Source organism: Ranitomeya variabilis, chromosome 1 (genome assembly GCF_051348905.1).
Source record: "Ranitomeya variabilis isolate aRanVar5 chromosome 1, aRanVar5.hap1, whole genome shotgun sequence".
NCBI lineage: Eukaryota > Metazoa > Chordata > Amphibia > Anura > Dendrobatidae > Ranitomeya > Ranitomeya variabilis.
Window position 1 is genome coordinate 179,046,999 of NC_135232.1, and position 13,797 is coordinate 179,060,795.

The 13,797-nt window shown below is 44.3% G+C and overlaps 1 protein-coding gene across 1 annotated transcript in view; it reads left to right on the top strand.

Moving 5' to 3' along the window:
- The first annotated feature begins 664 nt into the window (after positions 1-664).
- Positions 665-13,797, top strand: part of HSD17B4 (hydroxysteroid 17-beta dehydrogenase 4) — a 412,752-nt gene continuing 399,619 nt past the window's right edge. Inside the window, exons 1-2 of the mRNA XM_077290859.1 lie at positions 665-812; positions 2,886-2,939. Coding sequence (XP_077146974.1) covers positions 755-812; positions 2,886-2,939 — 112 coding nt within the window. The 5' untranslated portion in view covers positions 665-754. The remainder of the gene's footprint in view (positions 813-2,885; positions 2,940-13,797) is intronic.

The window sequence follows — 13,797 nt, forward strand, 5'->3', positions numbered from 1 at the left end:
ATGTTTATTTTTTAACCTGTGACATACGTGGCTGGGCAATGTACTACGTAGCTGGGCAATATACTACGTGACTGGCCAATATACTACGTGGCTGTGCAATATACTACGCGGCTCTGTGCTGTATACTACGTCACTGGGCAATATACTACGTCACTGGGCAATATACTACGTGGCTGGGCAATATACTACATGGCTGGGCAATATACTACGTGGGCTGGGCAATATACTACGTGGCTGGGCAATATACTACGTGGCTGGGCAATATACTACGTGGCTGGGCAATATACGACGTGGACATGCATATTCTAGACTACCCGATGCGTTAGAATCGGGCCACCATCTAGTAACCACATAAAGGGACACTGGTCAGATTTAAAAAATTTGGCTCCGTCACTAATGGGTTAAATTAGTCAATCTCCAATCATAAGGCTGCAAAGCAAGCAAGCGCCCCAAAGCTCCTCAATACCACATCAAAACCGCTTCAGGAAAATAACGCCTCAAAAAACATAGTATACGGTAAAGACGGTGTTTTGAGCCGCTCATAAGCGACGCACCGGCTGCCAGGAGGCTGGAAAGGGTCACAGCGCTGCCTCCTGTCACATGGCAACGCCCCTTATATAGCAGACAGCCAATCAGCAGACGGTCTCCTTGTAGCCCCGCCCATCCCCTCAGACTGAGGCTTGGCACGCACGGCTCCTGCTGCTGTTGTGTCCCGGTTACTGTCACGGTCACAGTTGTCGTTTCTGCAGGAGAGATGGCGTCTTCTTTGCGCTTTGATGGTCGGGTGGTGCTGGTGACCGGCGCCGGGGGAGGTGAGCGCAGCTTTACACTTGTATGTGCTGCTAGTTACTGTTCACAGCCGGCGGTTCTGTCTGTGGAACTTCTGGATAGTTAGTTCTTCTGGACTCTCGTCATGTTCTGTCAGACGGTACGTGCTGGGCGGTGCAGACTCCTCATTGCTCGGGGTCCACAAGCTGCAGCCCCCTTGTGTAGAGCTATTGGGGGTAAAGGGCAGGAGGGCTGCGGCTGTCAGTGCGGGACACCGGCCATAAATGCCACTATGTATCAGCCCTGTGATCTAGGACACTGAGGGGTTAATACCGAAAAAGCAATGAAGGACATTTCACCTGGATTGGATGCTGTCCTTCATTGCTTTTCGGTATGTACATTCTCCATGGGGGTCCAGTGGAATTAGGACTTGCATCTACCTGTCTGTTGTGCTGTCGGCTATTTGCTGTTTTGTTGAACAGAGGGGTTAATGTCGGCGCTCCTTGTGGCCTGTTTAAAGGGTAACGGGTCACTGGAGTTAAAGGGGTGATTATCTTCAAGACTGGAAGTTACCTCGGGATAAGGGATAGCAGGTGGTCCGACTACTGGGACTCCCACCAGTCCCAAAAAGGAGCTGTGAATGGAGGAGAGGTCGATTGTGTGCACTGCTGAAGACCAGACGACCGCGGCGCAACAGAGGCAGAGCCTGGGGTCAGACAGTCACCCCCTGTATTCCCAATCACTGAGACTCCCATCGATCCTGACAACCAGGGCTTTTATCGGTGGGAGTCGGACCCCCAGTGATTGGTGAGTTCCCCCCATCCCATGGACCCACGATGTCGTCTAAGCTTGTAATAGCACCCTGTAAGGAAGTGTTCGTACAAGGACTGGCCCTCGTGCATCACAGCGTGGCCAGACATCTCGTGCAGCTCCCTCCTCATTCCTCCGCCCCTTATCTGTCAGTTGTGAACAGACCGTACAGTCCATCTAAGGCTAAGTTCACACAGGGCGGTTTTTTTTTTCTGCTAATTTTCAGCTTCTTTTTACAGTACCAGCAAAGCCTATGAGACTTCTGAAATCTCATGCACATACATTGTTTTTTTTTTTATTATCAATATTTTGTGCTTTGCAGTGTTTTTTGGACCTAGAACATGTCACTTTCAGCGTTTTTCACCCTTTGAATTGAATGAAAAAAAAAAACGCACCAAAAGCACAGCAAAAGCCCACTTTGCTACCAAACACCCAGGTTTTGCTGCAGAAGAAAAAAAAAAAACGCAGCAAAAACCCCAAGTGTGAACTTAGCATATGGGTATGTGCAGACAGCGCTTTGGATGCAGCACATGTCCTCTGTGACCAAAGTGCTGCAAGCTATTGAGTGCAGGTGAATCCGCATGTGATCACTGAACCATGTGGAATCACCGCACCCAATACATTGTATGGGTGACATTTATCTTGAGGAGACTTGTCTCAGCAAGATAAATAGACATGCTGCAGTCTGGAAAGACGCGCCACATGTCCGTCTCCACAGGGAAGCCATAGGAGCCGGTGCACGCATAGTGGAGATGGGATTTCTAGAAATCTCATCCAGTATGCTGTAACATTTCCAGTCCGCAGCTTTTACTGGCCATGTGCTCATACCCTGACACCTCGTGTGTGTGTGTGTACACAGCTGGGCTGACTGTGCATGTATATTTCTAATTGAATGTATTTGCTAATATTACTATTATACCCATTACATATTGGGATATAGGAGCCTGGAGATGGAATACCCCTTTAAGAGACTGGGTAATATTTAATCTGCTTTTCCTAGTGTATGTGCACCAGTGTAGAGCAGCAGCTCAGAAAGGGCAAAGTTTGGTTTTGCAAACTTTTGTAATTTTGTTGGTGAAATAGACAGAAAAGAACAATGCTGCTGCGGGCTGGGAGAGTTTCAGCAGGTCGGTAGCCGGACTCTTACATGCAGGTGGGAATTAGAAGCATTCAGGCCTCTGGCAATCAGGGTGATGGCCAAGGAGTTGTATGTGCTGGTAATGTCGTCACTGAGCTGTCTGCCCTGCATATCTTGTATCTGTCGCCTGTGACTTTACTCCCCTCTAATATGAAGGTCTTTCTTGCAGGTCTGGGGAAGGCCTATGCCTTGGCGTTTGCAGAAAGAGGAGCCTCTGTCGTAGGTAGGAATAATGTGTTTTTCTTCTCTGTGACCCTTAATCCGCAGGGACAAATTTGCAGTATCTGCTCCCAGGCAAAGTCCAGCAGCTATCAGACCTTGTGATAAGAATGCATATTGGGATTGTTCATTATTGGGTCATAGTGCAGTGTCGGCTAAGCACATAATATCACACTCTAAGAGAGCGGAGCGAACACTTAGAATTCTAGTTGTGTCTTTCTTTAATCTTGAAATGTTTCAGGAGGCACAGGCGATGGTAAGACGGATGTAGACGGCTTTATTAGTGCCCGGTGTAATACATTGTTTTTCAGTATGCCGTATGCCAGGTGTCAGGAAAAGAATGGTGCACATCAGTAAGTGGCCGGGCACCGCTATATGGCCCAGCGCCAGGAGTCCTACCAGAATATAGAAGGAGAGGATGAGGAGCTCAGGGGCGCACTCCCAAAAATGGGGAGAAGGGCGAATATCTGCAGCCGGATACTGAGCGAGGGGGATTATAAAACCTCAGCCGCATCCATGTCCTGCGTGTAGAGCAGTCCATGGACAGCACGTCCGTCCCTCTCGCATATCAACACGTCTGTGGGCTGGATTCTCTCAGGTGACATCAATAGTGACAATCCACAGTCACTTTTACTGGTAATGTGTCATTGAGGATTTTGTTGCTCATCACCTGAGAATCTGCAAGTACCAACTAAAAGGAATTATGTAGGTAAAGTAAGAAAAGACAAACTCTGCTCGGAATGATGTAAAATAATAAGAGATGAGTATTCCGTAATGATGACCTTCCTGACCTCACTGTGCTCCCATCTTGATATTTCCCTGGTTCTCTGGTGGCTACCAGAAATATTAGGGGGTTGGCCATTACTTTACACATCCCTTTCATGTGAACTAGCTGCCATAGATAAGCATTTCACTAACCCTGCAGTGACCTGAGCCGCTCCCCTGGTCTCATGATCTTTCGCTGAGAATCCCCCTTCATTCCGGCTCTGTAAACTGACAGGTGGACTCTTCAGCAGAGCCCATGTTGTTCCTGTGCGCTTCCTTTCATCTGTAGGACCCGTGGAAGCGCAGTAGCGTGAAACGGCCGTCTGTCACAATTCACATTCTCCCCTACTGAAGATTCTTCCGTTTCAATACGGGACTGATTTTTAGAACGGTGAGTGCTCTCAGTTTTCTTATTTCATTGGAATTTTCTTGCATACTTTTTTCAGATTGAGCACCCGATCCTTTTGGGACGTTTATGGCATGTGGCTGGTTTGAGTGTGAGGCGCAGTGAACCTTTGCTGCAGTGGTGCGGATTCTTTGCTCTTTTTTATTGTGTTTGAACTGCATTACTGCCATATAGAATATAGTTATAAAAATGAAGGTACTTGGCGCACATATTGGCCAATTCATTAGTTCCCATCAGTCACAACAAGGCGTACCTTTCTTTGATGTGAGCCTAGCCTTATACTTTTTTTGTCATGCGTTTCTCATGCTAAAAGCATACAAATTTAAAGAACCGTTAGGATCCAGCACTAATTTAAAACAGTCTTAGGCCTGTTTCACATGTCCTTAAACTCACGGTACTGGAGACGTCAGTGTTCGTGTGTGTGTAATACTTGTGGCTTACGCATCGCAACTGTGTGCCTCATCAGTACCACATGTACCGGCACCTGGAAAGCAGTGGTACAGTTGGCGATGTTCCCCGGCGCCGAGTGCTGAAGTCTGCTCTCGTCATTCTTCCCTGCTCTTCCTGCGAGCAGGAGAGAATGTTGAGTTATATTAAATTGATAACAGCGAGAGCAGGCGGCGGCTGATGGGACTATTACTCCCATCAGCCTACACCTGCTGCCGCTAATAACAGTGAGAGCAGGAGCGGCTGATGGCAGTATTCATAAAACAAAACACGGCACTCTGCTGGTTGTGGGTGTCGGTGCTCAAGTAGGGTATCCCACCCTTAATAGCAAATATCCAAAATAACTCGGCACTCAATCATGAAGAGAAGAAAATGTTATTCATCTTGCATCCTGACATAGAAACTTATATAAATAACAAATGGGTTGGTGTAGTGATCAAACATATTATTCAAAAAACAACTATTACCAAAAATACCTTTATTTAGAAAATTTTAAAATTGTAGTAGACAAAACCCGTAGCCCTACAACAATGTGACCAAAAATTTAAAACCAAGTACTTAGGACTACCGTTACCATATCCTTTCTTAATGTACTTTTCTTATCTGTTAGGGGTGATGCCACATCTGATATCTCATATCACCTCCCTACTTATTGGTTGTTTGTACCCAAAACAATAGTCGGCCCTAATGCTCCCGGGACAACAACATGTCCCATACCCATAGGGGCATGCCGCTATAGAAATGTGCAAACAGACGATAAATGGTACAAAAAGAAGAAATGTGCAATAATGATAGCAGATTGTCACAATACCACAGACCTCTTGCTTTATCTATGGTTTAAAGTACACACTAGCCTAGTATTTCCAGATGATGATCGGACACCCTCGATATTTGGAATAGGGGTTAATAGTGTGCTGTTAAGGTGCTATAGTCTAACCCTACCAATCCCTATAACCCCTGTCCCTACCTATCATGCGGAGGTTGGCACCCCTTTAGATAAAGCAAGAGGTCTGTGGTATTGTGACAATCTGCTATCATTATTGCACATTTCTTCTTTTTGTACCATTTATCGTCTGTTTGCACATTTCTATAGCGGCATGCCCCTATGGGTATGGGACATGTTGTTGTCCCGGGAGCATTAGGGCCGACTATTGTTTTGGGTACAAACAACCAATAAGTAGGGAGGTGATATGAGATATCAGATGTGGCATCACCCCTAACAGATAAGAAAAGTACATTAAGAAAGGATATGGTAACGGTAGTCCTAAGTACTTGGTTTTAAATTTTTGGTCACATTGTTGTAGGGCTACGGGTTTTGTCTACTACAATTTTGAAATTTTCTAAATAAAGGTATTTTTGGTAATAGTTGTTTTTTGAATAATATATCCTGACATAGAACCAATTGTTTTGTTGAACGTTTTCGGTCCAAGATGGACCTTCCTCAGAACAGTTCAATGTTATCTGGAATATTAGAATAACATGTATGATCAGAAGGGAATTCCCCTTGTGGTTTAAAATTGTTCCCAATGCTGTGTGCAGTATATTGACCCGTGGCTGGTAGTGTGCTATGTCGCTCAGTGATCCTGGGACGAGGGCTGCAGCGTTTCCGGGTCCGTCACCGCTAGCACAGATAGAGCTAGCAGATGCTCTATCTGCGCTAGCGAGATCACATTTCGGCACTTGCGTTAATGCAGCCCGTTTATCGCATGTGTTGAACGGGCTGCTTTAATGCAATGTGAACCTAGCCTAAGGGTACAAATATTAAAAGTTTGAAAGTTGCAAAATTGTCAAAATTGTTGCCAAATTTCCATTTTTTTCATAAGTAAATGCAAGTCGTATTGAAGAAATTTTACCACTAACATGAAGTACAATATGTCATGAAAAAAAACTCAGAATCAGCGGGATCCGATAAAGCCTTCCACAGTTATAACCTCATAAAGTGACAGTGGTCAGAATTGTAAAAATTGGCTTTGTCACTATGGGGTTAAACCTCCCTCTTCCCGGAGATACAACAGCAGAGTGCCGGTTTTGTCATGATAGCCAGAGGCATACTGAAGAGATTCTTATGACTCTCAGCCACAGGCAGGGTATTATACAAGTGATCACAAGTTCAAGTCTCGTAGGGGAACTAAAAAAAAAATACAAATCTGTATTTATGTAATAATATAATTTATTATTATAATTGCAAAAGAAAAGTTCAAATCGCTTCCCTTGTCCCATTATGGGGAAAAAGTAAATTACATATTTGGCATTGTTGTATCAATAAGTTAGATTTAAAGGGCCACTGTCACCCCCTCCAGCCGTTATAAACTAAAAGAGCCACCTTGTGCAGCAGTAATGCTGCAGTCTAACAAGGTGGCTCTTTTAGTTTTTGATTCATTTATTACCTCAATAAAGCGTTTTAAAAATTGGCCACAAATACCAGATATTGTACCAGGAGGCGGTCCGAAGCGTCCTGTATGAATCCCCCAACTGCCGTCACTCTTCTCTTCAGGGCCGATGGTACCCGCCCCCTTCGCGTTGTTGCTTCTTAAATCCGGCGCCTGCGCTGTGCGTGCCTGCCTGGGGCCTGCGCAGTGTTCTTTGTCAGTCACATCTCAGATGCCGGGTGCCTGACTGCGCCTGTGCGGGCAGTGCGGCCGCCCTGTTACTGAATCCCCGCCCCGCACTGTGTTATTCATTATGCACAGTGCGGGGCTGGCATTCCTGGGCATGCGCACTGCGCTGTTCAGGCGCTCCCCCATCTCTGATGCTCCCCCGCCTTCCCAGGAACCCCAGCCCCGCACTGTGCATAATGAATAACACAGTGCGGGGCGGGGATTCAGTAACAGGGCGGCCGCACTGCCCGCACAGGCGCAGTCAGGCACCCGGCATCTGAGATGTGACTGACAAAGAACACTGCGCAGGCCCCAGGCAGGCACGCACAGCGCAGGCGCCGGATTTGAAGCAACAACGCGAAGGGGGCGGGTACCATCGGCCCTGAAGAGAAGAGTGACGGCAGTTGGGGGATTCATACGGGACGCTTCGGACCGCCTCCTGGTACAATATCTGGTATGTGTGGCCAATTTTTAAAACTCTTTATTGAGGTAATAAATGAATCAAAAACTAAGAGCCACCTTGTTAGACTGCAGCATTACTGCTGCACAAGGTGGCTCTTTTAGTTTATAACGGCTGGGGGGGGGGTGACAGTGGCCCTTTAAAAAAAAAAAAAAAAAAATGAAATGTGTTACACAGTCCAGAGCCCTAAAAAATGTAAACATGGCAGAATTTATTTTTAATCTAGTCTCCGAAAATGTATTAAAAAGTGAGCAAAGACCCAAATGTGGTCATGTGATACCAGTAAAGTACAGCTCGTCCTGCAAACCTTGACACAACCTTGTCCATAGAAATAGAACAGTTCTCAGGAAATGGTGACAAGAAATCTGTGGTGTTTTTCATTTATTTTATAAAGCGGTAAAATAAAAAATGGATTTTGCTGTAATCGGAAAAAAAAGAAGTTATGGCTCTTGAAAGACAGAGAAAAAAAAGACAAACGTGCAAATCCATCTACCCTACCAAACCCGCGGTAGGTAGGGTGGGTTTATCTGTTGGGATAAGTAACAGACTCAGAACGCAGAGACCCCCAGTATCCAGAAACGATTGGTGCTGCAGTTCCCTGAACATCACCTCTTGGCTCTTTTCTCCTCGGGATCCTAATGATTTGCCATAATGTCATAAAGCCCAATAACGGGTGGAGATCTGGATATTCTTGGGTCCTGACTTTCTTTTGAGTTCAGTAAATATTAATAATTTTAGGAGCACAACATTATCTTTGCTGCCATTATAACTTTACAGTTGAAATCTCATGATTGACATAAGTGATTGACTTTTTTTTTTGCATAGTAAAATACAATTTAAGTAGCTTGCGCTGCTGCTTTTAGACATTTCCTATGTTAAACCAATCTGTGATGAGTGACATCCACTTTACTTATTCTACAAGCATCAATCATGAGACTCGTCTCGTTGCTGCAGTTCTGTTTAGATTTAGGTCTGGTCAGATAATATGTATAGCTGTGATCATTTACTCCTCATCTGAGATTTTCCGAATTTCCTGCTTTACGAAGAATTGTAGCCATCGAGCCAAGATGAGAAAATCTGTGCTGCTGTTATTGACCGCTGACCTCTTGTCCTAAAATCTCAAATAGCTTGCTTTTCCCAGCCTGATAGTTTTACTGGCAGCTTTATGTGTAAGAAAGGCCTCTAGGGCCGCCCAGTAATGTTACATTTCAGGACAGTAATGAAAATCCGTCAGCAGGTTTGTGTAATGTAATCTGAGAACAGCACAATGTAGAGGCTGAGTCCCTGATTTCAGCGATGTCACTTTTTGGTCTGCATGCAGTCATTTTGAAACAGTTTTTTCTGCTACAGATCTAGCAGAGCTCTGAATGCTGAGCTCTGTATAACCCTGCTCACACCACTGATTGGCAGCTTTCTGTGTACATTGCTAAAAAGCTGCTAATAAGTGATGGGGTGGGGATACACAGAGCAGTTGATTAGAAGGCACAATACACTTAGTCTTCTTTTCATAATCTCCTGCTAATAAAACAGTAAGACACAGCCTAGTAAGTGAAACATCTCTGGAATCAGAGCTGCTCTCAGATTACATGGACAAAACCTAAGAGAGATACAAAATAAACATATACCCTGCTGTAGGCAAATATTTAAAAGCAGTAGTGCATAGAAATAACATGAGGAACTTGGTAAATACCATTTTTGATCATAAAAAGCGTAAAAGCCATCTCGCAAGTGTCAAGATGTACTCAAATCAGGATGATCCTAACCTCTAGTATTAATACCTTGCCATCTGCCAAAGTGATGTCAATGCGAATAAGGGCTGAGTAGTACCGGGTCCCGAATATGGATACCCAGCAAATGGGAAGCTATATAAAGGTAATGTTCCTCTCAAAGAAAGAGCGGCCACATCCTTACATGCACGAAGAAACCTGAAACTAAACTGAAAAAAAATGAACTGTAGTATAAGGCTACTTTCACACTAGCGTCGGATGACGAATAGCAGTGAATGCGCCGCACAACGGGGGCAGTGGATGCTGTTTTTCAACACATCCGCTGCCCCATTGTGAGGTGCGGGGAGGCGGGGGCGGAGTTCCGGCCGCGCATGCGCGGTCGGAAAAGACGGGCACGACGCACCAAAAAAACGTTACAAGCAACGTTTTTTGGTGGCGACGGTCCGACGCAACAGTCGTGCAACGGTTGCGACGTGTGGCAATGCATCACACTGTGTCGCTAATGCAAGTCAATGGAGAAAAAACGCATCCTGCAAGCACTTTTGCAGGATGTGTTTTTTCTACAAAACGACGCATAGCGACGTGCAGTGCACGACGCTAGTGTGAAAGTAGCCTAAGTTGTTATGCATGCAAAATAGGACATGTTCACACCGACCATTAAACAGACAAAACCTAAGACTGAAACAAAATGAGCAAATACCCTGCTGTAAGTAAGAAAAAGCGATAGTGCATAGTTATATTTTTTTCGGTTCAGTTTCAGATTATATAGCAAACATTTACTGAGAGATTCCCTTTAACAGACTTATGAACTGTGCATTACATGTTAGTTAACCTCTTCCTGCCAACTTAGCGTTAAATATACCATCTGTAAGAGTCAGTCTCCTTGTGGCAGGAGACCATAAAGTTACTTGTTAGGATCGATGGCAGTGTGCAGTCCTACACATAGTGCCACGGTCACTCTGTCTGCACGCACGTTCCTATACTGTGATGCACAACTGAAATACAGTCCGTCACTAAAAGGAGAGCACGTTTAGGGACCAGCCCCAGAGCACCTGAGGGAGCAGCACACTAGAGTGAAACCTTATTTCCTCAGTCGTAATGGTATATTTGAGCCTCCTGAAGCTTTTTGTATAGACTGCTTTAGTGATGATGTCCATCTACAACACTTGACTGATGATGCCCATCACTGACTCCTGCATTACCAGCATCTATGTTGTACTCTGAATTGTCGCGGTGTGTTAGGGAGAAACCTAGATAGAAAGGCATCTGGGAGCGAGGTGAGTAGTCCGAGAGGCAGGTCCCTGCCAGCTTGTTACCGTCCCGCACATAGGAGCACACCTGTGGGTCTTGCTGAGTGGGCAGAGAAGCTGGCGGGATGTAGCGCTTTGCGTAGTCTTCTCTTTTCGGCTGCATAAAACGTACTGTAGATGTTTAATGCAAGAGCCGGTCTGTGAGTCATTCTGCCCGCGGTGGTAAGTACCCATTAAAGACACGCTATAAAAGCTTCCTATAGATTTATATTGGAATATATTCCTGCAGTGCACACGTGCGAGTTATTTTTCCTGAAATTGTGTATAGATCTACAGTATAACCGTATGTATGTATATATATATATATACAGTTGTGGCCAAAAGTATTGACACCCCTGCATTTCTGTCAGATAATACTCAGTTTCTTCCTGAAAATGATTGCAAACACAAATTTTTTGTTATTATCTTCATTTAATTTGTCTTAAATGAAAAAAACACAAAAAGAATTGTCCTAAAGCCAAATTGGATATAGTTCCACACCAAATATAAAAAAGGGGGTGGACAAAAGTATTGGCACTGTTCAAAAAAATCATGTGATGCTTCTCTAATTTGTGTAATTAATTACAGCACCTGTAACTTACCTGTGGCACCTAACAGGTGTTGGCAATAACTAAATCACACTTGCAGCCAGTTGACATGGATTAAAGTTGACTCAACCTCTGTCCTGTGTCCTTGTGTGTACCACATTGAGCATGGAGAAAAGAAAGAAGACCAAAGAACTGTCTGAGGACATGAGAAACCAAATTGTGAGGAAGCATGAGCAGTCTCAAGGCTACAAGTCCATCTCCAAAGACCTGAATGTTCCTGTGTCTACCGTGCGCAGTGTCATCAAGAAGTTTAAAGCCCATGGCACTGTGGCTAACCTCCCTAGATGAGGACGGAAAAGAAAAATTGACAAGAGATTTCAACGCAAGATTGTGCAGATGTTGGATAAAGAACCTCGACTAACATCCAAACAAGTTCAAGCTGCCCTGCAGTCTGAGGGTACAACAGTGTCAACCCGTACTATCCATTGGCATCTGAATGAAAAGGGACTGTATGGTAGGAGACCCAAGAAGACCCCACTTCTTACCCCGAGACATAAAAAGGCCAGGCTGGAGTTTGCCAAAACTTACCTGAAAAAGCCTAAAACGTTTTGGAAGAATGTTCTTTGGTCAGATGAGACAAAAGTAGAGCTTTTTGGGCAAAGGCATCAACATAGTTTACAGGAATAAAAATAATATATATATTTTTATTACACTAGATGGTGGCCCTAGTGGTTCTAACGCATCGGGTATTCTAGAATCTGTTTGTATATAGCAGCCACATAGTATATAACACAGCCTACGCATTATACACTGTGTTCCAAATTATTATGCAAATTGGATTTAAGTGTGATAAAGATTTAATTGTTTTGTTTTTCAAATAAACTCGTGGATGGTATTGTGTCTCAGGGCTCAATGGATCACTGAAATCAATCTTAAACACATGGGATAATTAGTTTTCCAGGTGATTCTAATTAAAGGAAAACTACTTAAAAATGATGTTCCACATTATTAAGCAGGTCACAGTTTTCAAGTAACATGGGAAAGAAAAAGGATCTCTCTGCTGCTGAAAAGCATCAAATAGTGCAATGCCTTGGTGAAGGGATGAAACCATTAGAAATTTCCTGAAAACTTAAGCGTGATCATTGTACTGTTAGGGTATGTGCACACGCTGCGGATTTTGCTGCGGATCCGCAGCGGTTTCCCATGCATTTACAGTACCATGTAAAGCTATGGGAAATGAAATCCGTAGTGCACATGCTGCGGAAAAAAACGTGCGGAAACGCAGCGGTTTATTTTCCGCAGCATGTCAATTCTTTGTGCGGAATCCGCAGCGGATTTTCACCTGCTCCACTAGGAAACTGCAGGTGAAAACCCGCAGCGGAAACCGCAATTAAAACCGCGATAAATCCGCCGTAAAACCGCAGCGGTTTTGCACTGCGGATTTATCAAAACCGCAGCGGAAAATTCTGCAATGGAATCCGCAGCGTGTGCACATGGCCTTAAGAGATTTGTGGCTGTATCTGAGCACAGATGTGTTTGTGCTGATAAAGGCATAATGAGGAAGATTTCTACCAGGCAAGCTCATCGGATTAAGAGAGCAGCTGCTAAAAAGCCAGTACAAAGCAGCAAACAGATATTTGAAGCTGCTGGTGCCTCTGGAGTCCCTCGAACCTCAAGGTGTAGGCTCCTTCAAAGGCTTGCTGTGGTGCAAAAACGTACTATTCGGCCACCCTTAAACAGTGTTCACAAGCAGAAATGGTTGCATTGGGCCCACACATACATGAAGACTAATTTCCAAACATTCTTGTTTACTGATAAGTGTTGAGCAACCCTGGATGGTCCAAATGGATGGAGTAGTGGATGGTTGGTGTATGGCCATCATATCCCAACAAGGCTGCAACAACAGCAAGGAGGTGGAGGAGTCATGTTTTGGGCTGGAATCATGGAGAAACAGCTGGTAGGGCCCTTTAAGGTTCCTGAAGGTGTGAAAATGACATCTGCAAAGTATATAGAGTTTCTGACTGACAACTTTCTTCCATGGTATAAAAAGCAGAAACGTGCCTTCAGGAGCAAAGTCATCTTCATGCTGACAATGCACCATCTCATGCTGCAAAGAATACCTCATTGTCATTGGCTGCTATGGGCATAAAAGGAGATAAACTGATGGTGCGGCCACCATCTTCCCCTGACCTCAACCCTATAGAGAACCTTTGGAGTATCATCAAGCAAAAGATCTATGAGGGTGGGAGGCAGTTCACATCAAAACAGCAGCTCTGGGAGGCTATTCTGACTTCATGCAAAGAAATACAAGCAAAAACTCAATGGATGCAGGAATTGTGAAGGTGACCTCAAAGAAAGGTTCCTATGTTAACATGTAACTTGGCCTGTTAGGATGTTTTGGAGTTAAATAGCTTTTTGTTCAGTGAATGTGACCTCCTAATGCTGCAAATTCCACAAATGAGCATTTTCAGTTCTTTAAAACATATCAAATGTTTAGAAATTCTACTGTGCCTAATAATTTGGAACAGTGCATTTTGAGGTTTTATTCATTTTGGAGATTATACTGTTATCATTGGGAGGTTTATTCAATAAAATTCGATGTATACTCTAACGGGTGATTACT